Source organism: Phoxinus phoxinus (assembly GCF_949152265.1).
Source record: "Phoxinus phoxinus genome assembly, chromosome: 3".
In the NCBI taxonomy this organism is placed as follows: Eukaryota; Metazoa; Chordata; class Actinopteri; order Cypriniformes; family Leuciscidae; genus Phoxinus; species Phoxinus phoxinus.
Window position 1 is genome coordinate 2,837,461 of NC_136878.1, and position 27,373 is coordinate 2,864,833.

Sequence of the window (27,373 nt, forward strand, 5' to 3'; positions counted from 1 at the left end):
TTGAGGAAACGCTTATTTTTTTTTGAACAGGAATGCATTAATATCTGCTGCGCTGCCATCTTGCTGAGGTTGCAAGCTGGCACTGATGAGATCTCGGTGAAGGGTGAACGCAGGAATAAAGAGAGAGAGAGAGAGAGCACGTGAGGGGTGCAGTGCACGAGGGTGGAGCTTAGCATCAGGCAATACCCTTTCTAATTCTCTCTCTCTCTCTCCATCTCTCTCTCTCTCTCTCTCTCTCTCTCTCTCTCTCTCTCTCTCTCTCTCTCTCTCTCTCTCTCTCTCTCTCTCTCCATGTCTGGTCTGCGCAGTGACGCCGGTATCACTGTCTCTTCTCCTGTCTTGCTTTTCACCAACGATTTTTCTGGAATATTCTGAGCAACAGGAACATCTACGTGTGGACATTGTGCATCTTTGTGATCGGGGTGTGTGTGTGTGTGTGTGTGTGTGAGGTGGCGAAACACGCTGTTCTCCGCCGAGGGAAGGATGGTTTTGCCGGCTGGTCTTGCAGCGTTTCTCATCCGAGTGTGTGTGTGTGTCTCCTGGGCAAGCGCGCCATGAGCCGGACCAAACGCGTCTCCTGCTCAATGCTCAACTGCTTCGTAAGTGATGCTCTCTCTCTCTGTGTGTGTGTGTGTGTGTGTGTGTGTGTGTTGCAGCTCTGGTTAAGTGATTGACGGCACGTGAATTACAGATGTCGTTTCTACTGAGGAAACGAGTGGCGAGAGACTGTTGTCATATAGGGATGTGCACATGATCCTCTGGGAATATGAGGAAGTTCAGGATATACGGAGGCCTTTTCCATTATAGACTCGCTTTATTCTAAATGTTTGCAAACTTTGGTATAACAGAGGTATAGAAATTACCAAATGTTGTTGTTGTTATTATTATTATTATTAGTAGTAGTAGTAGTAGTAGTGGGAGCAGTGGAAGTCAATTACAAAATATAAGTATAATATTCCAATTATATATTGTTGTTTTTTGTAAAAAAAAATATATATATATTATATAATATATTTCCACCATTATTATTTGTATTATTAATTGTTAATAATAAAGATTCTATCATTATTTACTATTATTATTTAGTAATAATAATCGTATTATTATTATTATTATTATACTAAATAAAGGGTAAATGATGATAGGTCTATGCTTTTCATTATTAAACCAATTAATAATAGTAATAATGGGATTATATTATATTTGTACTATTATGTAGTATAATAAATTGATAATTGATTCCCATATTTACACGTGGTTTAACTTTACTCTAGTTTTGATTGACTGCGGTATTTTGATCCTGTATGTCTAGTTTGTGTTTAGGATCACATGACTCTCGTGATGTGTGTGTGTGTGTGTGTATGTGTGTTGTGTAACTCGTCGTAAGGCAGACAGATGGAAACACGGTGAGATGTTATCGTGTAGTGCTGAAGGTTGAGTCTCTCCTGCTCACTCAGCACTTCAGCGGCTCGTTCGTCACGTGTTCAATGGAGACGTGGATGGAGGGATGTTTGGTTTTCAGAGGTCAGGGAAGATGCTGACCTTCTGATTGGTCCATCAGAAATACATTTGCATAAAGGACTATAGCCATTGATGTTATGTCACTTTTCCAATTTATTGATAAATTAAAAAGAATGAAAATCAGCCTTTCTTATACAGGGATTTCTTAACAGCAACTACCGGTGAAACTCGTAAAATTAGAATATGGTGCAAAAGTTCATTTATTTCAGTAATTGAACTTAAAAGGTGAAACTAATATATTATATAGACTCATTACATGCAAAGTGAGATATTTCAAGCCTTTATTTGTTATAATTGTGGTGATTGGCTTATGAAAACCCCAAATTCAAAATTAGAATATTGTGAAAAGGTTTTCTTAAACTGTAAGCCATAATCATCACAATTATAACAAATAAAGGCTTGAAATATCTCACTTTGCATGTAATGAGTCTATATAATATATAAGTTGAATTACTAAAAATTAATGAACTTTTGCACCATATTAAAAATTGAGTTTCGCCTGTAGTTGACAAACAATAAAAAATATTTTTTTTTTATAGATTTAGAAAATATGTATTTTTGCATGCTTCTAAGCATGAGGAGGATGACTGTATTGGTGCTAAGTGTTATTTATATTTGAGAGAAACGGGATGTGTCCCAAATTGGATGCGACACAAAACAATTTAATTAACCAGAATATGTAAAATATGCACTTCCACATTTTGTCAAATTTCCAGCAAAAATAAAGTATTTTTATAACCTATTATATAATAAATTTAAAACTAACATATGTTATTGTTTTTTTACAGATTTACTATACTAAACTAGACTAATTGAAATGCATTGTTTTAAAAATAATAATAATTTTTTAAATATTTTTTTGCGCTAGTTGTGCGTGTGTGTGTTATATATCATAAAATGTATATTTTATAGACTAATATAAAATAACTATAAATAAAAAATAATTAAACTAACTTTATGTGAAGCTTTTTATTAGTTGAATATCTGTTACTGTAACATAATCACTCATGCATCACGTGATGTAAGATGTTGGTCATATTGCACACACTTACATTAGATTGAATATTTTCCTATATTTGCTCCTGATTGAAGTGTGTTTTCTCAGTGAGGCTGAGAGCAGTAAAAAGACAGATTGCTCCATTCCTGTGACGTCCTCTCAGTCAGCATGTGATTAAGCAGTAATATGAGCTGTGTGTGTGTGTGTGTGTGTGTGTGTGTGTGGTTCTCTACAGGCTCATGTCTGTGCATATTTTGCATGTATTTTCCCGGCACGCTCGATCTCTGTTTGTAGTCCCGTACGAGAGATGTGTCTGTCAGTCTCGAGTCACACACTCGTTGGCTCGTCCCGTGAGTCACACACTCGTTCGCTCGCCCCGTGAGTCACACACTCGTCGGCTCCTGGAGCCGCGCTGGCAGCTGTGATTCCTCGTATGAGGCGTGTCGTGTTGAGCTGCCGGCAGACGGGCAGTCGTGACTAACACTCATTCAATCCCAAAGCTTTTCCTCAAATTTATATCAAGAAAATCATTTTGGTGTAGCTCACAGGTTATTTGGATGTAAAAACTCTCAAATAGGGCATAGTCATAATTAACAATGCAAACTCATTAATCTTGCATAATATGTTATATTTACATATTGTTGTGTTTATGTTGAGTGCGTTTAGTGAACAGAACTGTAAAAATTATGAAAGAGCATGTGGGTTATATGCATTTTTCTTCCCTTATATATAAACTATTATAATTCTATATATAAAATATCAGCAATATTTTTATGCGTTTAATAGTATTAATATATTGAGTATATATTTTATAATTTTTTTGTTATTTTAATATTTAAATGTATATAAACAGTTTATATACAGTGTGTGTGTGTATATATATATATATATATATATATATATATATATATATATATATATATATATATATATATATATATATTATACGCATACACACACATAAATGTATATATATTATACGCATATATACACACACACACACACACACACACACACACACACACACACACACACACGTATATATTATACGCATATACACACATGTATATATTATACGCACACACACACACACACACACACACACACGTATATATATATATATATATATATATATATATATATATATATATTGTATATTAACTAAAAAACAAACATTTACTTGCATTATAGCTAAAATAAAAAATTCTTATTTTATTTGAGCAATATTTTTTCCGTTTGCCGGTAGTTTAAATAAAAATGGCAGAAATATTTTTGAACGACTGACAAAAACACAACAAAATAAAACTTTATATTTTCATTTTTCACTTTAATTTGACTTAAAGTCCAATATACTGTATATACAAGAATATTGCTCTCTTGTATGTATAGCATAATATATAAGTATATATCGCTGTTGTAAAACGACACTAATTAAAGCAATAATTGTGAAGTGTTGTTGGCTCACAGAGTGGACGGCAATATAATAAAAACTCTAAAGCTTTGTAAATGTGTAAATTGATGAATAATCATAATAATAAACATTTCTTCTGCCACATATAGTTCATTAGTACTGTTAATGTTTGCCTGAATGAGCTTGAATATACTGTAGTTAAACTGATGTGGTTCACACACACACACACACACACACACACACACACACACACACACACACACACACACACACACACACACACACACACAGATCTTCTGGCAGGCTGTAGTGTCTCTGTCCTGTGTTGAAGGACACTGTAGATCTCCTGAGGCGTTCGGCCCGTCTGTGGTTCATGATGTTGGTTATGACTCGTGCAGATATATTAGATTAAGATGAAACGGTGTGTGTGTGTGCTGTCCTGCCCCAGATATCGCTGTGTTTCACGCGTGCTTCGCTCCTGGTGACGCTCTGATCTTTTCAAATATTCCTGCTCATGAATTATTCAGCATCAGCGGGAGAAGCATTTGTTCTTCAACTCTTGTTCCTCCTCGTTCGTCTTCTCTTCTCTCCGTCCTCTCTCTGAGGTTTGATTGTTGTTACCCAGATTGTAATTAGTGACGCACTGAAATTTCAGCAACCCAAAAAGAAATGTCCCCGTTTCGGGCCGAAAACTGTTGTGGCTTTGACCGAAACTGTGGCGTTTCATTTTGTGCAACAACGTGGATAAACTACTGGCTGTAAAGTGAAGCCAAAGTGTCCCCGGTGGCTGGTCCCAGTATAGCTCATAAATCCCGCCCTCCCCATGAAGTCTAGGGGCGCTTTCCCACTACACAGTACCAGCTCGCCTCGCCTTGATTAGACTCGCCTTTGATTGGTTTTCCACTGTGTAAAAGTTGTACCGGTACCGATACTAAAATGTGACGTGAAACACGGCAGACTGCTGATTGGTCAGAGAGAATCGTCACTATTCACAGCGTCATCATTGCACGGCTTCTCCCTTGACTTTATCAGACTTTATGCCTCCACGTCCCCCCGACTGCCGTGAGCTTCTCCGCCGGTCTATACGGTAATTTCTCTACAGTGCGACAGAGAGTCGCGTGGTTATGACGCAATCGTTAGGCTATTTTTACAAAAACTGCTTCTACGGGGCCATAACGTAAGATACAAGGTAATGGAGCCTTTTATACATTGTCGAGTTTCTTTAGAAATAAATGATGGACAAATTGAGTCTTTAAACGCCTCAGATGTAAAGCTATTCGCTGTCAAAGTGACGCCAAAATGAATGGGAGTCAATGGGATGCTAACAGCGGGTGATGCTCTGCTAATCAGTGGCGGCCCGCGGGGAAGCTTCGGTTTCCGGCGGATGGATTACACACTTGGAATAACCCCGGCATTTTTAAATAGTTTGGCCAGAGATTGCGTGATATACCCATTACTAATATTATGTAAAACAGCATGCACTCGATTTCCTCCATTGTCCTGTGTGTGTGGGTAGCGGGTGTGTGTCGCGTCGCTATGACGACCAGGTACTATTGTGGAGGTACTATCTGCAGTGGAAAACAGAGCGAAAAGTCGAGTTGAGCTGGTACTGGTAATGGAAAAGCGCCATAATGGACGCGATGGAAAATAAACAATCATATCTTTTCCAAAGATAGTTTGGTTACAGTACACTTTATTTTAAGGTGTCATTGTTACAGTGTGATTTATATATTTCAGTACCGAGTAATATTATGCAACTACATGTACTTACTATAGGGTTAGGGTTTGGTTGAGGGTTAGTTGCATGTAATTATGCATAATTTACTGTTATTACTACGGTATGTAACATATGTAACAAGGACACTGTAAAATAAGTGTTACTGATATTTTCTGTCATTTTAGTTTTTTTTTTTTTCATGCTAATGTAAATTTAAGTGTTCGTTTAAAAAAAAAAAGTTTGATTTTTAGTTAGTTATTTGATGCTATAAAAACGGGAATGTGACGTCATGATTGACAGCTGTGATTGACAGCTTCTCTAAACAAAGTAGTCACTGAGGCACCAACGGACTTTTCTGGCGATTTTTGGGAGGAGATTCAGCTTTAATTTCTAAAATTATGTCCATAACGGTTTATTTCACACTCACATAATGAGTTGCTCTGCAGTTTTCCCCAATGGAAGAGATTGAAGTCAATCTTTTTTTACAGTATGACTACGACATGTTAAGCAATCAGCAATCAATCTTCATTCATGATGAAACGAGATGTTTTAGGCTGTGCACTGAACATCATTTATGTTGATACTTTTGATATTTATTTTTAAGTTCCCTGTGAAAATCCAGCTTTTAATGTTGTTTATGTGTCTATGTGGTGTGTTTAATATGCTTTAAGACAAACCATGTGCAAATTCATAAGTCGACAGCATTGCTGAGTATTTTCTGCTTAAAACTGCAGTGAACCAAAGACAGTCTCAAAAACACGGTTTGAAATCGCTGGTGTTTTTGACGTCACAAACTACCTTGTAACCAATCAGATCAACGTGTGATCGTCAACCAGTGGATCTCTGAGCTGAGTGAGTGAGTGGAGGCGGGGCTCATTTGCATATTCATAGAACCACGCATTTAAATGAGGAAAGGGTGTCGAGTTACATTCAAGATACTTTAAGGGGACTTTAATAAAACCGCTTGTAAACATTACATTTTTACTTAACTTGTCTTTATTTCTTAATGCATGTTTGAATAAATCTGTCATGAAAACAAGATATTACAGCCCCCGTTTAAATTTTAACAATTAATTGGATTAGAAACACAATTTTATCATTAAAAAGTTTATATTTAAACGGTCATATGTGCAATTTAATTGTTTAAACACATTAAGTTAATTCTCATCTTTGTTTTTTGGCTAAATTAATACTTTAAATTGCTGTTTTGTTTAAAAGTTCAGCTTGTGCGTCACTAGTTTTAATAGACATTAGATGCATGTGTCTATTCAAACACACCTTGTTTTTCCCTGAGGTTGTTGGGTAATTTTGTGTTTTGCAGACGTACCTAGTAATTGCAAACCTGTTTGTTTTAATTGCTCAACCTCAATATGAATTGTGGATATTGATATCAAAACGCTTCTAATTTATTTTATTGAATATATGCCTGTCGCATCCATTATGGATCTATTTCCATTTGGTACTTCCGGCATCCCATTGAAAGAAAATTCAATTAAAATGAATGAAATTATCAAATAAATATGACATGCATCCACAGCACATGCTCTCAATATTTACACAGTAGAGATATATGTTGTGTAATATATGTAGCTTGATAATCTGTTTACCCAGACCAGGCGCTTTATGGGACTAGGCTCTTTTGTGCATGGATATGTGGGAAAAGTAAACCGGAGTTGGGATTCCTGAAGTCTCCATGGAAGCAAGACTCATTCATGGATGAATGCATGTCTGGAAGTGTTTGAATGAGTTTTAATCTGAATAGCTGTCCTGTAATAATCTCTAAAAGTCAATCTAACTCATGCACTTCCCACAGGATTACAATAGATGATGATGATTGTTTTTAATGAATTAAACCAATAGCCGTCCCCGTCCAAAAAGCTCTTTCAATAATTTCGTTCATGCTCGTGTCTGTTCTGTCACACGGTCGAGAACTGGAGCTGGGTCGTATTACGGTATAATATGACAGAAAATAATAAAGCACAGTGTTATTTTAGTATTTATATACTAATGTAGTTTCTATTCATACATGTATATATATATATATATATATATCAAAATTTCTTCACGCTTTATTTTATTTTTAGTATGGTTTAGTAATAGTATGTGCTTTTTGCCTTTTTTTTAAAAAAAATTTATTTTATTTTTTTTAGTAATTTTAGTACCTTAACTTTTTCACCACTTGAAAAATGGGTTTTCAATCAAATTTGGCTGCCTATATGGTTGTCAGGTCGCACCGATTAAACATTTTTTTTATCGTCTTGCTATAGAAAAAGGCGGTTTTCTTCTCTATTGTGAAAAGGATGTGAAAACTTCAACACCCATAATGCCCAGTGCATGTTGCCGTCCAAAGCCACTCCCACCAGTCTGCTATAGAGAGCCTAAGCTAACGTTACTGAAGCTAACTTTACTGAGGCTAACGTCTGTCGTTTTTTCTATAGTTTTACGTTATAATCGTAACGTTACGCCGTGATGCCGGAGTGTGTTGTACCAGACTGCACACACACGAGCAACGGTGACGTATAGTGCGAGACGAGATGAAGTTCATTGAGCGATTTCCACATAAAACTAAACGTTACTCTTCTGTTTTATGACAAACTGCGACTTTCTTGACTTTCATAAATATCTTTTAAATTGACAAACATCATATGTGTAATTCAGGGCACAGTTCAGACGGAATAAAAAGATAAGTTGTCTCTCGCCATTGACTATTATACAGATTTTTCCCGAAATAAGGTCCCATGAGCCGGAAGCGGAGGGGCGGGACTTAGGCTCTCTATTGATACACTTAACAGTCAAATACCGCCTTGCTTTAGTAGGAAGTACTTCAGAGAGTAAACGTTCAGTGGGAGTGAGTAACTTTCGGGTTCCAGTAAAGGATTCAGTGGATAAAGGCTGCAAATAATCATAAATACAAAGAGAACGCCACGACACAAAATCTGCAAAACCGCAATGTTTGTAGTCAACATTTCAATCTGGATGACCATGAACACATGGACCCCAAACGGAGGGAAAACGTCAGTTCCGCCCGAAACAAAACGCGTGGTAAACCTATACTTACAGTAACTCTTCTGTTAATAACCCTCTGATGATCAGACTGTCTGTGGGCAGGGATGCAAAAATGCAGAAGTATAATCTGTAGTTTTTACGAAAACAATATTTTTGACAAATAATTGTACATTTCTCGGAGAACGAGTAAACATTCTGCATTTACTACCAACATGGTAACAAAACAAAGCGGGTTGAAAATTGCTGACACTTTTAACTTATTTTGTTAGTTGTTAATGCAATTTATAAAAAACATTTTTTTTTTTATTACAGGCCTATTAATTATTTCGTTTTCATTTATATGATCATTATCTATACATTAGCCTAAGTTTTATTGTTTATGTTTTTGTAGTTTTTACAATATTTTTTTTCTTTTTCTTTTTTTTTACAAAAAATATAAATTTTTCAATATAGCATTTTTATTTGAATTTTAGTTTTACTACTTAGTACTTAAACATTTTCATTTTTTAAATTATTTCTCATGGTTATTTAAAAGTTATAACATTTTTGAGTTGCATTTCCAGCAAAAGTTAAACTATATCATGAATATTCCACTATTACTGTGAAGATGCTGGTTGTTAATGCATTAGTGCAGCGTCGCCCTGACTCACGCCTCGTCTTGTGTTCGGCTAGTGTTACTCTCTAGAACAAACAAGTGAGGGATGGGGAGAGGGAGTGTGACGAAGCAAAAACTCAGCGTCCTCAATCAACGTGTTCCCAGAGACCACAGGAGACGTCAGACTTTTCCACAGATCGTTCGTCTTGAAGTGATGAGATGATTGGTCTCAGGGTCACCTGACCCCCTCTGAAGCTTTATAAACACTTTTTTGACACACGAACATTGTGCTTCTTGTAAACGGCCCAGAGGTTATGTTTGGTGATGTGAGATGCTAACCCCAGGTTTCTGCCGTCTTTTTGTTCCTAGAAATGTACTTTATGCATGTAGGTGAATGTTTCTCACTACCCAAGCTTCACTTCACATGTTTTTGCTTTCCATTGACTACTGTATATTATATATAATACAATACAATACAATACAATAAAAATACAAATTAAGTAATAAATGAAATGCATGAAAAATAAAATAAATATGTACAATGTATTGTTTTAACAGTTTGAAGAGAATCTGGCTGAGCAGTTAAATTTAATTTAATTACATTTTAATTAATATTTAATTTAATTTAATTTAATTTAATTTAATTTTTAATTTAATTTAATTTTTAATTTAATTTTTTATTTAATTTAATTTAATTTAATTTAAATTCTTGACTTGTTTTTACCTAAACAACCTGCGGAGGTTGTTAGCACCATAGTATTGCAACAATATATATTAGTTAATAAAATACATAAATACAAATAAATCACAAATATTTAATAAATAAATGAAATAAAATGTACAATGTGACCAGTGTCATTTTAGCATTATTTATATAGTATACTATTTTATATTTTTAATTTGCATTTCTTTTTATATTTTCAGTTTTTGTTTTAATTAAAATTTTCGTAATTTTATGTGTTTTTGTATTTTATTTTATTTCAGGTTAAGTATTTTTAGGCCAACAATTTCAATTACTTTTTTGGTTGACACAATTTTCACCTAATATTTATATTTTATTTTACTTTTCAATTATGATATTTAATAGTTTTAGTTAACAATAGACTGGGACTGCGTTCTTGAAATGCGTTGTCTGAACGTTTGGTTTGCGTTGTTTGAATGTTTCTGGCCTGAATGTTCCAGACAGATGCTAAAAATATCCCCGTCTCCTCCTACTTTCTGCTTTACTCGTCACTTCGTACGCTTGGGTTCTGCTTCGTCTCAGTTTTGGCCTTGTTCCCGGTCCTATTTCTGTCCTATAACTTGTTTAAGAAGTCTGTGTGTTCTCACTGCAGCGTTTGAAGATCCCTGTGTCACTCTGAGCTTTTTATAGCACGTCTGCAGCCGAGGCTCTTTAGGAGAGTGAAATCTTTTCGTTAAGGCCGTCCTGTGAGTGTTTAAGGATGGTTTGGGTGTTGGACTAAACCTACAATGATGTCCACGTCTTTTACCGGAACGCAAACGCAGCAGAACTGATCCGTCGGCTTATTGAAAAAGAAAAGATATACGTTGAACGTGGGATTCACTGAGTGATGGATTGAAATCTCAAGCCCATCAAAAAGATTGATCTTAAATCTATCACCCCCCCTCCTCCTCCTCTCTCTCTCTTTTCTCATTTCAGTTCTGTGATTTATTGCTCTTGTCTGGCGCCTCCACATCCAAACATCACCGCAATAGCTTGCAATTTATTTGCTGCAGGTTGACGTAACCGGACGATATATTTCATTTCAACTTACTCAACTTAGTTTTGATTTGCAATGCATGTCTCTAGGTTAGGGCTGCACGGTTAATTGAAATTAATCCGAAATCACAATATGGCTATTGCAAAACCTGCAATTTAGATGTTGCATGTTTTATAGTAAAGCGCAGCACTGTGTTCGCTTACACGTGAGCAGCTCATTATTATCCGCCGGTGTTTTCAGCGTCTCAATAGTCAAGTCAAGTCACCTTTTGTTTATATAGTGCTTTTTACAATACAGATTGTATCAAAACAGCTTAACAGCGATAACATGAAAATAATACAACAAAGTTTGTTTCTTGAAGAAAGTTGCGTCATCGTCCACCTTAAGGAAGATCAATAATATTGTTGAATATTAAAAGTCCCCAATTAAGGAAGCCAAAAGCCAAGACAACAAGTACACAGAACAACAATACAACTCAACATACACTGCATCTGCATTGAGTCATTTGAACCCTTGTGCTGTGTTGAAAACCCTGTAACACGTGTGCGGTTCCCTTCCCTGTCAAAAATTGCTTATAAATCTCTCATTATGCTACCTTATCACCAAATATTTGATTCAATCTTTTTATTTTATTTTCAATCAGGACAGGTTTTATATTTATTTTTGTAACTGATAAACTCGTAGGCCTCATTTATCCGAGCTTACGTACCTCGCGAACAGCACTGAACACCCCGGTAAAACTTTGAATATTATTATTACCATAAACTTTTCATTAAAGGGGTGGTATAATGCCCTTTTAACAAGATGTAAATTAAGTCTCTGATGTCCCCAGAGTGTGTATGTGAAGTTTTAGCTCAAAATACCCCACAGATATTTATATATCGCATGTTAAAATTGTCACTTTTTGAGGGTGAGCAAAAACACCGTTTTGTGTCTGTCCCTTTAAATGCAAATGAGCCGCTGCTCCCGGCACAGGGGGCGGAGCTTCAAGAGCTTGTGTCCTTTTACCACACAGACACACACACGCACACACGCACGTGCGCACACACACACAGACGCACACACACAGACGCACACACACACTGAACATTTCAAAAACTTTTAGCCTTTTATGTTCAAACCGGAGTCAGACAATGATGGAGAGACTCAAGAAGAAGTGACAACATGTAGAAGCAACAGGACATTTCTGAATGGTTAGTTGATTAATTTATGTAGATTATGTGTCTATCTTCTAGTCATTGATTAGCATATTCTGTCATGATAATCTATAAATCGTGTTCTGGGGGCGGAGTTTATGTAAATTCTTGGGTTGGTGATGTCAATAACCCGGGAGGAATGTCGTGTAGTTCCTACCAGCCGTTTGTTGTAGTCCTTAAAAAGCGATTTCTTTAAAAGCAAATATCTCCCTTTGCTTTGAACTTTGAGCGTTGTAACTTTGCAGATGTTGGAATTGTAATTGGCTGCTTTTTCTGCAGAGAGCTGAGCCGTTTTTTTTTGTTTTTTATCGATCGTTTGTTGGTAAAGGGTGAGAGACCTCGCGAGCCTTGGGTTCCCGACCACTGATGTAAACACTGGGTTCAGATTCATCAATCGGACTGAATTCATAGCGTTGCTATGACGACAGTCATTTTAAGGAAGGAAATGCCACAGAATAGAATCTTGCTTAAAAAAGTGCGTAGAGCTGCTTGTTTTATTAGTTGTTTGTTGATTTTCAAATATAAAACCGTGATAATATTGATAATCACGATAATTTTGGTCACTATAATCATGATATAAATTTTTCATACCGTCCCATCCCTACTAGAAACTATGCTTCAAACTAAATGCTGTCGCTCTAGCCACACTGCGATGCTGTTGCGAATGTTCGTTGGACCGATGGTTTCGAGAACTGCTGATAACGACGGAACTTGCGAACATAGTTGGTTAACGATGCTTTTGGGAAACACACCCCAGAGCGGTGAATGCTGCAATTTCACCTTCAAGGGTTTTTTTATGGGCCGATCTCTGGCTCGTTGCCTGTCGACTGCAATCCTCAGAGAGTTTCTGCTGGCTCCACGCCTCGGGACACGGAAACAATGGCTCTCCATTCATCCGCTTAATGGAGAAAGTGCTGGATAATTTACACGGGATAAAGGGGGCGGCTGAAGAGTGAAGAGATTTCTTTGGCTAATACAAGAGCTCTGCAACCATTCATTTCTCTCAACTGACACAACTTTTCCTATCTATTCTCCATTCCAGCCAAAAACTCACTTAAACTCTGTTGCAAAATCGAGTGCACTACGTAGGCAGCATGTTAAAGGACAATTCCCGTGAAAAATGAACCTAGGGGTAATTAACACACGGTTACCGAGTCGATCGTTCTCTGGGATGCGTTTTCATGATAATCGAATGTAAAGAGTTTTATCTCTAAAAACAGATTAGCTTATAACGCTAGTATATGGGGCATATAATAGGTAAAAGTAAATCGCTAGTTAATACTACTAACACGGCTCAAAATATCCTCACACTAACACGGCAGCATAATGAGGGTCCCTACATGCAAACCGAAGCATTGAGAACTGCTTCATGCTTTCCGTCAGCAAATGACAGCAGGCTTTCTGGCAGAGCGGGAAGGAAGGATTTAAACCGAGAGATACGAAGCACGGCAGGTTAGAGTGTTTTGGATTGCATAAAATAATAAAAGACACGAACAAACACATGGTGAAAGAAGTGGTAGACAGCAGAAGAGGGGATTGGGATGATTTTTAATGAAACTTGGGAGGCGGATGGCCGTTACTTTTTCACGTATCTTTACATGTGGTGTATGCATGTGTGTGTGTGCGTGCCTAATATGAATGGACGCATTTGTATGTGTGCGTGTATGAAAAAGTGTCCTAAATGAAAACTGTGCAACCCAATGTCACAAAAAAGACTTGTATAGTTGTATTATACTTCATTTTTCAACTTTAAAGTGTTAGTTTCTTTCGTTCGTGATTTTTTTTTCAGTTTTTTTCTAAATATAAATCGGAAAATTTATTCTGTTTTTTTTTTTTTTTTTTGTCTATTTAAATGCTATTTACAAACTCACCACACACAGTAATGGTCAATAACTGTAGTTTGTTGAAAGCTAATCTTTTTCTGAAAAAGATGACACCTTGCACATAAGGATAGCACATTGTTTTAGAATTTTACAGTCAAAATATGTGAAAAACACCCATTTTAGCTTCAGGTTCTAAAGGGTTAATAAGAAGATACTTTATAAAGACAGTACATTACGCGTTTACAGACAGGAGCCATCTTTGGAAAACAGACTCGACTAGTCGAGCCAAGAACGCCGTGCTAAGTGAGCTGGTCGATGGGAATTACGTTTGTGAAATCTAACGTAGCACGCCGTTCGTGGCTCGACTGGTCGAGACTGTTTTCCAAAGATGGCTCCTGTCTGTATACGAGACGTGTACTGTCTTTATAAAGTATCTTCTTATTAAACTGTCTGCACACTTACACAGTTCTCAATGCTTCGGTTTGCATGTAGGGACCCTCATTATGCTACCGTGTTAGTGTGGGGCTATTTTGAGCCTTGTTAGTGGTATTAACTAGCAATTTACTTTTACCTATTCTATGCCCCATATACTAGCGTTATAAGCTAATCAGTTTTTAGAGATAAAACTCTTTACATTCGATTATCATGAAAACACATCCCAGAGAACGATCGACTCGGTAACCATCGACTCATTACATGCAAAGTGAGATATTTCAAGCCTTTATTATAATATGTCATAATTTTGATGATTATGGCTTACAGCTTATGAAAACCTTTTCACAATATTCTAATTTTAAATTTGGGTTTTTCATCAAAATAATAACAAATAAAGGCTTGAAATATCTCACTTTGCATGTAATGACTCTATAGAAATATATATAGTTATTACTAGGCTTGAAATATAGAGATATTTCAAGCCTTTTTGTTATCGTTTTGATGATTATGGCTTACAGCTTATGAAAAACCCAAATTCAAAATTGGAATATTGTGAAAAGGTTTTCATAAGCTGTAAGCCACAATCATCAAAATTGACAAATAAAGGCTTGAAATATCTCACTTTGCATGTAATGAGTCTATATAATATATTAGTTTCACCTTTTAAGTTGAATTACTGAAATAAATGAACTTTTGCACAATATAATAATTGTTCTAGTTTCACCGGTATAGTCCAAACGGTAGACTGCATAAGCTTTCTTCTAAGATATCTTATTTTGCCATCTTTGCATGTATAGTATCTGGCATAGATAGTCCCATAATTCATTGCAACAATGAGCTTGGTTGGAAAAACCATCCATGATTGTGACTGAAGCAAGAGAAATGTTGGTATAAATGTAATTATTAGCAATGTAGCAGCAGACAAAATATTAATTTGCACAGTAAAGCAATTCTTCGAAATGTAAATTAAAATGTAGTACGGTTTACAAGAAAATACTATATCAGTCTTTCTAATACCAAATTTCATGTGCAATTCAAAATGTTAGTTCCTATGTGAATATTTGCAAAATTTACTTGCAGTTTCTGAAGTAGATTTACTTCAGAAACTGCAAGTAAATTTTGCAAATATTCACATAGAAACTAACATTTTGAATTACATTGTAATTCATTGTAATTGAATGTAATTCAATGTAATTCGATTACATTAAAATTGAATTCAATACATTCAATTACATGTAATTCAACTACATCAGTTATTTTCAGTGCACATATATTTTCAGTTTTACTGTATAATATGCTAATATGCAATCGCTTTTATTATGATTTGAGTAACACTAGCTGTAATATTTATATTTTGTCTGAAATGGGTTATGTTTGTATTTTGACTGTCCGCTCGTCATGTAACTCGTTCAGTTGACTTCATCTATTTAAAACCCCTCACCTTGTCTCTTCTTTAGCCACCTTACACTAATGAGGATATACAGCACAGAATTAGCAACCGTCACTAATTATATTAGCTTTTGACACTAGTGCAAACTGTACTTTGATGCCTTGCAAACGAATAGCATTTTTCTTCTTGTAGGAGTTAAACATGACGTCAAGTCTATCTATTTATTTACTTAAACTGCTGAAGGACTGAAGATTTAATACAATTTTTTAATCACATTTCCAGCAGAATCTCTCGTCTGCTTCTGATGCTCGTTCATACGCAGGTTTCCAGTCTCACTGGAGGAAGATTTTCTGTCATCTTGATTTTTGCAGGAACGCACAGATGGAATCTGCATATTGAACCAGTCGCCAGCAGTTCTGCTTCCGATTCTCCCTTTCTTTCTTTTTCTTTTTTTTACTCCTGTCGCTCTTTTTACTCATTGTGTCCAAATGTAAACTGCCTGTAAATGGGTAGGTAGACAGACACATGGATGGATGGATGGATTCATAAATGGATGGAACGATAGATGGGATTATAGATGGATGGATGAAATTATGGATAGATGAAACAATAGATAGATGGATGGAACGAGAGATGGATTCATGGATGGATGGATTCATAGATGGATGGAACGATAGATGGGATTATGGATGGATGGATGGATCCATTGATGGAATGATGGATAGATGAAATGATAGATAGATGGATGGAACGATAGATGGATGGAAAGATGGGACGATAGATGGATGGAAACATGGAACGATAGATGGGATTATGGATGGATCCATTGATGGAATGATGGATAGATGAAATGATAGATAGATGGATGGAAAGATGGAGCGATAGATGGGATTATGGATGGATGGATGGATCCATTGATGGAATGATGGATAGATGAAATGATAGATAGATGGATGGAAAGATGGAGCGATAGATGGATGGAAAGATGGAGCGATAGATGGATGGAAAGATGGAACGATAGATGGATGGAAAGATGGAACGATAGATGGATGGAAAGATGGAACGATAGATGGATGGAAACATGGAACGATGGATTGATCCATAGATGGAACGCTATATAGATGGATGGATGGAACGATAGATGGAATTATGGATGAATATATGAATAATTTCACTTTGAATAGATACAGAAATAATGTAAGATGACTGATGGCAGTTCAGTTCTCATGTGAACATCATGACCTCGGTGTCTTCATCAGATCAAACCGTGCTGCCATAGCAACATGCCACCGTCTGCCCCGTGGAATTGTGGGAGTAAACCCATGGGGATTCTGGGAGTGTGGCATGTGTTAATACAGCTGTGTGAGGCGAGCACTGCTTCACATTCAGCAGGAGCGAGGACGAGACACACACACACACACACACACACACACACAAACACTTTTTCCATGTTATTTTTCTAAATGTGCATTTAAATCAACTTGAGGCTTTCTCATTCTCAAATCAATGCAATGTAAACCGTGAAGCAAAATGTCAGGAAAATAGCTCCACCTCTTCCTTGTTTACTTGGCAAACACGATATATTAAATCTTATATAAATAATACCATAAAATGTTACATTTTACATGTTGTCAGACTCTGCTAGTTGTTATTTTGTAACATACTGAAACTAGCAGCCGAAGTTGGTGTGTGTGTGTGTGTGTGAGACAGGTGTTGGCATCTCCTGTCACTCTGTTCATCGGGAACATCCTCTTCACCTTCAGACTGGTGTATAAATGCAGTCATGTGACCGGTGTGGAGGAACACACACATGCAATTCTTTAACTCTGTTGTTGCTGTGGGGTTAAGGCTGATTTAGCTTGATTTGTCTAAATATTATGATTTTGATAATGATACTTGTGTGTTTGCAGTATTTTATGGCACTGTGACTTCTGAACTATTTACTGCAAAAGTTTGGATAATGAATACTTTTCTGCATTGAATTGACCTTCATTTGTTCTTGTTCCAGAAGCGTTTCACTCGGATATATGGCACAATGGGGAAGAAGATAATACTAGTGCAACTTCCGTTTCATGCTTTAAACGTTTAAGTATTGGTCACTAAAACTGTTGTGTGTAATGTTTAAAGGCCTTATTGAATCTGTCCTCTATTTTGAGAGTGTGTGTGTGTTACGGCACAGCTGGTTTGGATGCTGTTGTGCCAGTCGGGTTACAATTTAGACTCTTACACACACACACACACACACACACACACACACACACACACACACACACACACACACACACACACACACACACACACACACACATACAGAGGTGTCCTCTGCCCATCTGGTTGTGGTAGACGATGGGGTGTGTGACTGCGGGACGTCGTAGACGGAGTGTGTGTCTGGGTCATTTGCTCTTTGTCTCTCCCTACTGATAACTTAAGCAACACACACCAAAACCTTCCCAGAAACATGCAATCATACTTCAGAAACATGCAATCATACTTCAGAAACATGCAATCATACTTCAGAAACATGCAATCATACTTCAGAAATGTGCAATCATACTTCAGAAACATGCAATCATACTTCAGAAACGTGCAATCATACTTCAGAAACATGCAATCATACTTCAGAAACGTGCAATCATACTTCAGAAACATGCAATCATACAATCATACTTCAGAAAGATGCAACCATACTTCAGAAACATGCAATCATACTTCAGAAACGTGCAATCATACTTCAGAAACATGCAATCATACTTCAGAGACATGCAATCATACTTCAGAAACGTGCAATCATACTTCAGAAACATGCAATCATACTTCAGAAACGTGCAATCATACTTCGGAAACGTGCAATCATACTTCAGAAACGTGCAATCATACTTCAGAAACATGCAATCATACTTCAGAAACATGCAATCATACTTCGGAAACGTGCAATCATACTTCAGAAACGTGCAATCATACTTCAGAGACGTGCAATCATACTTCAGAAACGTGCAATCATACTTCAGAAACGTGCAATCATACTTCAGAAACGTGCAATCATACTTCAGAGACATGCAATCATACTTCAGAGACGTGCAATCATACTTCAGAGACATGCAATCATACTTCAGAAACGTGCAATCATACTTCAGAAACGTGCAATCATACTTCAGAGACATGCAATCATACTTCAGAGACGTGCAATCATACTTCAGAAACGTGCAATCATACTTCAGAGACGTGCAATCATACTTCAGAAACATGCAATCATACTTCAGAAACATGCAATCATACTTCAGAAACGTGCAATCATACTTCAGAGACATGCAATCATACTTCAGAAACGTGCAATCATACTTCAGAGACATGCAATCATACTTCAGAGACATGCAATCATACTTCAGAGACATGCAATCATACTTCAGAAACGTGCAATCATACTTCAGAGACATGCAATCATACTTCAGAGACATGCAATCATACTTCAGAGACATGCAATCATACTTCAGAAACGTGCAATCATACTTCAGAAACGTGCAATCATACTTCAGAGACATGCAATCATACTTCAGAGACATGCAATCATACTTCAGAAACGTGCAATCATACTTCAGAAACATGCAATCATACTTCAGAAACGTGCAATCATACTTCAGAGACATGCAATCATACTTCAGAGACATGCAATCATACTTCAGAAACATGCAATCATACTTCAGAAACATGCAATCATACTTCAGAAACGTGCAATCATACTTCAGAGACGTGCAATCATACTTCAGAGACATGCAATCATACTTCAGAAACATGCAATCATACTTCAGAAACGTGCAATCATACTTCAGAGACATGCAATCATACTTCAGAGACATGCAATCATACTTCAGAAACATGCAATCATACTTCAGAGACATGCAATCATACTTCAGAGACGTGCAATCATACTTCAGAAACATGCAATCATACTTCAGAAACATGCAATCATACTTCAGAAACATGCAATCATACTTCAGAAACGTGCAATCATACTTCAGAAACATGCAATCATACTTCAGAAACGTGCAATCATACTTCAGAAACATGTATGAAAGGTGTAACTGCTACTATACTGGAGTATAAGTTTGAGGAATCTGTACTTGTCTTGTTACATTTACAAGGTGAAAATAATGATTTTTACTCCATTACACTTTCATGTAGACCTCAAAGTATATAATATTTCATGTGACTTCAGTCCTTTCTCAATTATTTAACAGTAAAAATAGCATTTTTCTTTATTCCTATGCGACTTTCAAAGCCACGGGTGACTAAATAACAGAACGTTCTTCTTTTCTTTTATTGAACTATCATCCAATTTTATTCTTTTTTAATTGTAACTTAAGTCAAGTGTGAACGCAATTCATGATTATTAGTCTGAAAGTCACTAAATTCAAATGCCAAACCACTGTAAATATTAATTTAATTAAATAAAATGTTAGAGACACAGTATCTGAACATTTAAATTATGAATAGTCATGGCTAAAATGCTGTTTAATATATGCATGGCACATAATATAGGAAATTATTTTAGTCTTTTCTTGTTTGACTTGTTAAATATATTTTCAGTCCAGCTCAAATCCACTTAGTAACTGTTTTTATTGCAAAATTTCACTTAGTCTTTCGTCTGCCCTTTGACCTTTTGACCTTTTAGATGTGTATAAATCTCAATTTTAAATAAAATTACCCATATGACTGGTTTTATGGTCCAGGGTCACATATGCTAATTGCCTTCTCCACGTCTGAATGTTAATGCTTGTCTGTTCTTCGTAACTCCTCCGATGATGTGCTCGAAACATTCTCCTGCTGAAGCTCATCACATTTGTCTGTAAACTGAACATGTCCTGTGTGGCAATTTATGTCTGAACGGCTGCATGATGAAGGAAATGATGAAACTTGCAGAACACGGTGTTAACCTGCATTTCTAGTTGACAGCAAGTCTTCAGATGTTTCTCACGCTGTAATGTGACATCTGGACCATTCCTAATTTCTTCTGGAAACAGTCTTGTTTTGATTGTTGCACGTTGTAAAGTGTGTGTGTGTGTGTGTGTGTGTGTTTTATTTCTCCTCCGCGTCTGATGGTCTTTCACCTCGTCCTGTGATGTGATCGGCGGCTCAAGGTCTCTTTAGATCAATGTTTAATCCACTATAGATGCCGGTGATCACGTACCCTGTGAAGAGCCATTTCTGACGCACCTGAAGCTGAATATATAATAATATTGTGTGATATGAGCTGGTTTAGTCGAAGGTCACGGTCCTGTGCGTGTGTGTGTGTTTGTTTCCATTTCCATTCGTATTTACAGCATTAAGTGCTTTATTTACTACAGAATTTTGTATCCTATGTGTTGAAATGTATAATAAAAAAAACTTTATAATAATAAGTAGATAATAATAATTTGTAATGAGAAGCATTTGCAATCCTGTTGCCAAAAAGGAAAAGTTTTCTGCCAAATAAAAGCTTTAAGGTTAACATTTGAAAATAAAGATATTAAGACAAAAAATATTAGTTTGATAATTCTACAGTTAAATTCGTTTTCTTTTTTTTTATTGATTTTTCAATTATATTTGTTATATTGTAATTTCTTATTTGCAAATGTAGTTTTTATAAAAAAATATATTTTTAAATAAAACAATTATAATATATATTTTATTATCTAATAATAATAATAATTGTTGTTTTATAGTTCTAATGATTTAATAATTGTATTTTTTCAATTATATTTTTACAAGTAACTTTATTTGCTAAATGTTTTAATAAAAGTAAATAACAATAATATTATTATTATTATTAATTGTATAATTATTGTATGTAATGTAATTTATTATTTTATAATTTTTTTAATTTTTATGTATTACTTTTTTTATTTTACAAGTAATTTCGTATTTGCTAATTGCTAAATAGTTTCAATAATGAATAACAATAATAATCAGATTTTTTTGTGTGCATCCGTATTCGGTACAAACAATCATAGTAAATCTGGAGCTCTCTTTTTTTGCCTTTTAAATCGAAATTACAGTTTTTACTAGACAAATAGTGATTTTTCTCATTCATCCCTAGTACGTGTCATATGAACAATTATTCAGTAATTGCTCATAACTCACGCGGATACACATTGAATATGGTTGATGATTTTCTCTGATGACAGCCATTATGATTGTCTGTCATCTCTTACTAATAGTTAATTTGTCCTGCACTCGCGCCGCCAGTCATGCGTCTCTGGTTGATTGTGTTTTCTGACCAGAGCAGAACGGATACGTCCCTGCTGTAAATGTCAGATGGGAGACACAGGTTTCCACTGTCCATATGTGTGTATGAGGTTTCCACTGTCCATATGTGTGTATGAGGAAGTTAAACTCATTACGCAAGTTAGAGACAGACATGTTTAAATGACACCATCATGTGACCCACTATGTTCATATCTCATGCAGTTCATGCACATTTGCATTCATGCATTAAGTTTATATACATTCATGTGATTTGGAACTGTTTGTTTTATGAAGTTGATATTTAATAATGTGTGTGTGTTGTGTGTGTTTTCAGGGTGAGGAGGGACCGCCCAGCCTGGAGTATATTCAGGCCCGGGACCTGTTCCCCCAGAAAGAGCTGGTCAAAGAAGACGACGCTCTACAGGTCAGTTTCACTCACCAGACCACGAGTTTTGCCTCATGTCCTTCTCTAGATTACTTATTTGTAAAATGATTGATTAATAATAATAAAATAATTGGATAATGATTATAATTGGATACAATTATTAGGCATAATTAATTGTAATAATAATTATTAGAGATGCACAGATACAAAATTTCTCCACCGATACAGATAGCCGGTTATTCATAATTATATCTGCCGATACCGATTATTCAGAATTGTATCTGCCGTTATGATTATTCAGAACTATATCTGCCCCGTACCGATTATTCAGAATGATATCTGCCCATGTCGATTATTCAGAATTATATCTGCCCTGTACCGATTATTCAGAATTATATCTGCCGTTACCGATTATTCAGAATTATATCTGCCGTTACCGATTATTCAGAATTATATCTGCCGTTACCGATTATTCAGAATTATATCTGCCCCGTACCGATTATTCAGAACTATATCTGCCCCGTACCGATTATTCAGAATGATATCTGCCGATACCGATTATTCAGAATTATATCTGCCGTTACCGATTATTCAGAATTATATCTGCCGTTACCGATTATTCAGAATTATATCTGCCGTTACCGATTATTCAGAATTTTATCTGCCCCGTACCGATTATTCAGAATTATATCTGCCGTTACCGATTATTCAGAATGATATCTGCCTTTATGATTATTCAGAATTATATCTGCCGTTACCGATTATTCATAATTATATCTGCCGATACCGATTATTCATAATTATATCTGCCCCGTACTGATTATTCAGAATGATATCTGCCGATACTGATTATTCAGAATAATATCTGCCGATACTGATTATTCAGAATTATATCTGCCGATACCGATTATTCAGAATATCTGCCACGTACCGATTATTCAGAATGATATCTGCCGTTACCGATTATTCAGAATGATATCTGCCTTTATGATTATTCAGAATTATATCTGCCGTTACCGATTATTCAGAATTATATCTGCCGGTACCGATTATTCATAATTATATCTGCCCCATACCGATTATTCAGAATTATATCTGCCCCGTACCGATTATTCAGAATTATATCTGCCCGTACCGATTATTCTGAATTATATCTGCCGATACCGATTATTCATAATTATATCTGCCCGTACCGATTATTCAGAATTATATCTGCCGATACCGATTATTCATAATTATATCTGCCCCGTACCGATTATTCAGAATGATATCTGCCGATACTGATTATTCAGAATGATATCTGCCGTTACCGATTATTCAGAATTATATCTGCCGATACCGATTATTCAGAATGATATCTGCCCCGTACCGATTATTCAGAATTATATCTGCCTTTATGATTATTCAGAATGATATCTGCCGTTACCGATTATTCAGAATGATATCTGCCTTTATGATTATTCAGAATGATATCTGCCTTTTTGATTATTTAGAATTATATCTGCCGATACCGATTATTCATAATTATATCTGCCCGTACCGATTATTCATAATTATATCTGCCCCGTACCAATTATTCAGAATTATATCTGCCCCGTACCGATTATTCAGAATTATATCTGCCCCGTACCGATTATTCAGAATTATATCTGCCTTTATGATTATTCAGAATGATATCTGCCTTTATGATTATTCAGAATGATATCTGCCTTTATGATTATTCAGAATTATATCTGCCCGTACCGATTATTCAGAATTATATCTGCCGGTACTGATTATTCAGAATGATATCTGCCGATACTGATTATTCAGAATGATATCTGCCGATACTGATTATTTAGAATGATATCTGCCGATACTGATTATTCAGAATGATATCTGCCGATACTGATTATTCAGAATGATATCTGCCGATACCGATTATTCAGAATGATATCTGCCGATACTGATTATTCAGAATGATATCTGCCGATACTGATTATTCAGAATGATATCTGCCGTTACCGATTATTCAGAATTATATCTGCCGATACCGATTATTCATAATTATATCTGCCCCGTACCGATTATTCAGAACTATATCTGCCCCGTACCGATTATTCAGAATGATATCTGCCGTTACCGATTATTAAGAATTATATCTGCCGATACCGATTATTAAGAATTATATCTGCCGTTACCGATTATTCTGAATTATATCTGCCGTTACCGATTATTCAGAATTATATCTGCCGTTACCGATTATTCAGAATTATATCTGCCGATACCGATTATTCAGAATTATATCTGCCGATACCGATTATTCTGAATTATGTCTGCCGTTACCGATTATTCAGAATTATATCTGCCGATACCGATTATTCTGAATTATATCTGCCGTTACCGATTATTCTGAATTATATCTGCCGATACCGATTATTCAGAATTATATCTGCCGTTACCGATTATTCAGAATTATATCTGCCGATACCGATTATTCTGAATTATATCTGCCGTTACCGATTATTCAGAATTATATCTGCCGTTACCGATTATTCAGAATTATATCTGTCGATACCGATTATTCAGAATTATATCTGCCCGTACCGATTATTCAAATTATATCTGCCGTTACCGATTATTCAGAATTATATCTGTCGATACCAGTAGTTTGATTTTCTTAAGGAAAGTGTAAAGTGTAAAGGAAATGAAATGAGAGATCTCGAATGGTTGGGGAGATGGTGAATAACAGATGTGGAGTTGAAAAGAGTGAAATGAATTAAAAGGACGAAGCAATGACACGATACGTCAGGGACAACCAGAGACCAGAGAAGAGCTGGAGAGCTTGACATTGACTCTTATTCAATGACTTTGCACAAACCTGCGAGTCTAAAAGCAGCACTTAAAGTCCAGATGAAGGACGCTTAGCATGTGTTCCTGGTCTTACTGTGATCGATTCATCAGTGCACTTTATTGTAAGGTTGATGTTTGTACATGTAAAACTTGCTATCATGGTTTTGGACTGTTGTAAGGAAAGCAATCCCTTAGACTGGGGACTGGACGTCTTTTGACCATAGCAACCATCAAAAACACCCTAGCAACAGCATTGCAATCACCCTCAAGAGCATAGCGTCGTGTGATTAGTTTTGCACCTCTTACAGTACACCTAGAACAACTTGCTCAAAAGCACAATGGTGGGACTTTAATATATATATTTTTTGTATTATTACTATTTTTCAAACCAGTTTTTTCCAGTAATGTGCTCAGTCACAATGGTGGGATATTTTATATATATTTTTTATTTAATATTTTATTTTTTTAATATTATTTTCACATTTATTTTTTGTATTATTATACAGTTTTTTTTCAGTAATGTGCTCAGTCACAATGTTGGGACATTTTTATATTTTTATTTTATTTTTTATCATTTTTATATTTTCACATTTATTTTTTGTATTATTATATAGTTTTTTTCAGTAATGTGCTCAGTCACAATGGTGGGACATTTTTATATATTTTTTTTATTTTATATTTTATCATTTTTATATTATTTTCACATTTATTTTTTGTATTATATTGTTTTGTTTTTTCAGTAATGTGCTCAGTCACAATGGTGGGACTTTTAGATTTTTAAATATTTATTTTTGTATATATTTTTGTTTATCAAACCAGTTATTTTCAGTAACATGCTCAAAAGCACAATGGTGGGACTTTGTATTTTATATCATTTCACTTTTTTTTTTTTTTTCTCATTACACACGTGTTAATGTAAATGGCTCATAATCTTCCAAAACATACTATAGGTTTGACTTTTATTTTATTTTACGAATATCTTTGGTCAAATTGAAGCAGCTCCCAGCTTGTCTGACACAATGGATTGTGCTGTCCTGCTTAATATCCCCAGATACACAAATCATTTATGATTCACTGTATGACTGTGCAGTGCTTAATGATTTATACATAAACCGCAGATGATAACAATACTTGAATATTCAGTATCTGCTGCATTACAGGTGATTTTTCTTTTTTTTTGCTATTTAAATCCCATTTGTGGCTCGGTCTTGTTTTTAACCCCTTGTTGTTGCAAAATTATGACATGTTTGCAAGTCGTCAGTAATTGTAAGATTCGTAAAGTTACGTTTTTAGGCAGAACATCAGTGGTTTTGATGGTTTAGATGCATTTAAAAATTAATTAAAAGAGAATCACACATGCATTTGACATTAGTCTCTCGTGCACTTTTACATGCAGGCGTGATTTTTAAGGGGGTTTAAATATTTGTCCCTAAAGATTATCGCATGCATGCAGTTGCATTGGGATGCAAAGGTAAAGATGTGCATGAAGGGATCCTGATAACAATGCCATGCATTCTGCGCTCATAAATTTTGTTAGTTGGATCGAGGAACAATGACTGTTTTCGCCAGAAGATAAAATGCAGCCGTCGCTAATGCAAGCATCCGCCCGTCTTTGTTTATTTGGTCTTTATGCGATGTGTGTTTGGAGCAGTTCTCCGTCGCGTGGGCTGTCAGACTCTCTCTGTGAAGATCTGTGGTACGAGTCGTTCTCCCAGCGCTCCCCTGATCCCTTTGAAGCAACTCTGCTTTCATGACTCGTTGTGTGTCACTCGGTTGACGCACAGCTCCATGAAATATGGATGCAGTTTTCCCATACATCAGCAGAATACACCAGACACAACCATGCTTTATTTCTCCGTTCACATTCTTCATGTTTCTATGAAGTCCACTTGTGGACACTGGAGTAGTAGTAGTATAAAATTGCCTATAAATATCTCTTAAATACGAGCCGTTACATCACCGGCTGGTGTGTAAATCTGAGGATAATGACTGAAAGATGGACTGTATATTCTCCTGACATGCTGTTATCAGTCACTTGGTCGTTTATTATCTTGAAGGTCGAGACACGCACGCATTCTTGCACAAATAGAGCAGTTTAAATGACATTGCACGCATACTCATA

At 35.8% G+C, this 27,373-nt stretch overlaps 1 protein-coding gene across 8 annotated transcripts in view; it reads left to right on the plus strand.

The window, feature by feature from the left end:
- Positions 1-27,373, plus strand: part of mtmr4 (myotubularin related protein 4) — a 92,837-nt gene that overhangs the window by 23,187 nt on the left and 42,277 nt on the right. For 6 of the 8 annotated variants that reach the window (XM_079607214.1, XM_079607211.1, XM_079607210.1 and 3 more), the window contains one exon: positions 22,369-22,458. In XM_079607214.1, coding sequence (XP_079463340.1) covers positions 22,369-22,458 — 90 coding nt within the window. Of the gene's footprint in view, positions 1-291; positions 600-22,368; positions 22,459-27,373 lie in introns of those variants that run through there. The other 2 variants (XM_079607209.1, XM_079607208.1) reach the window with 2 other exon arrangements.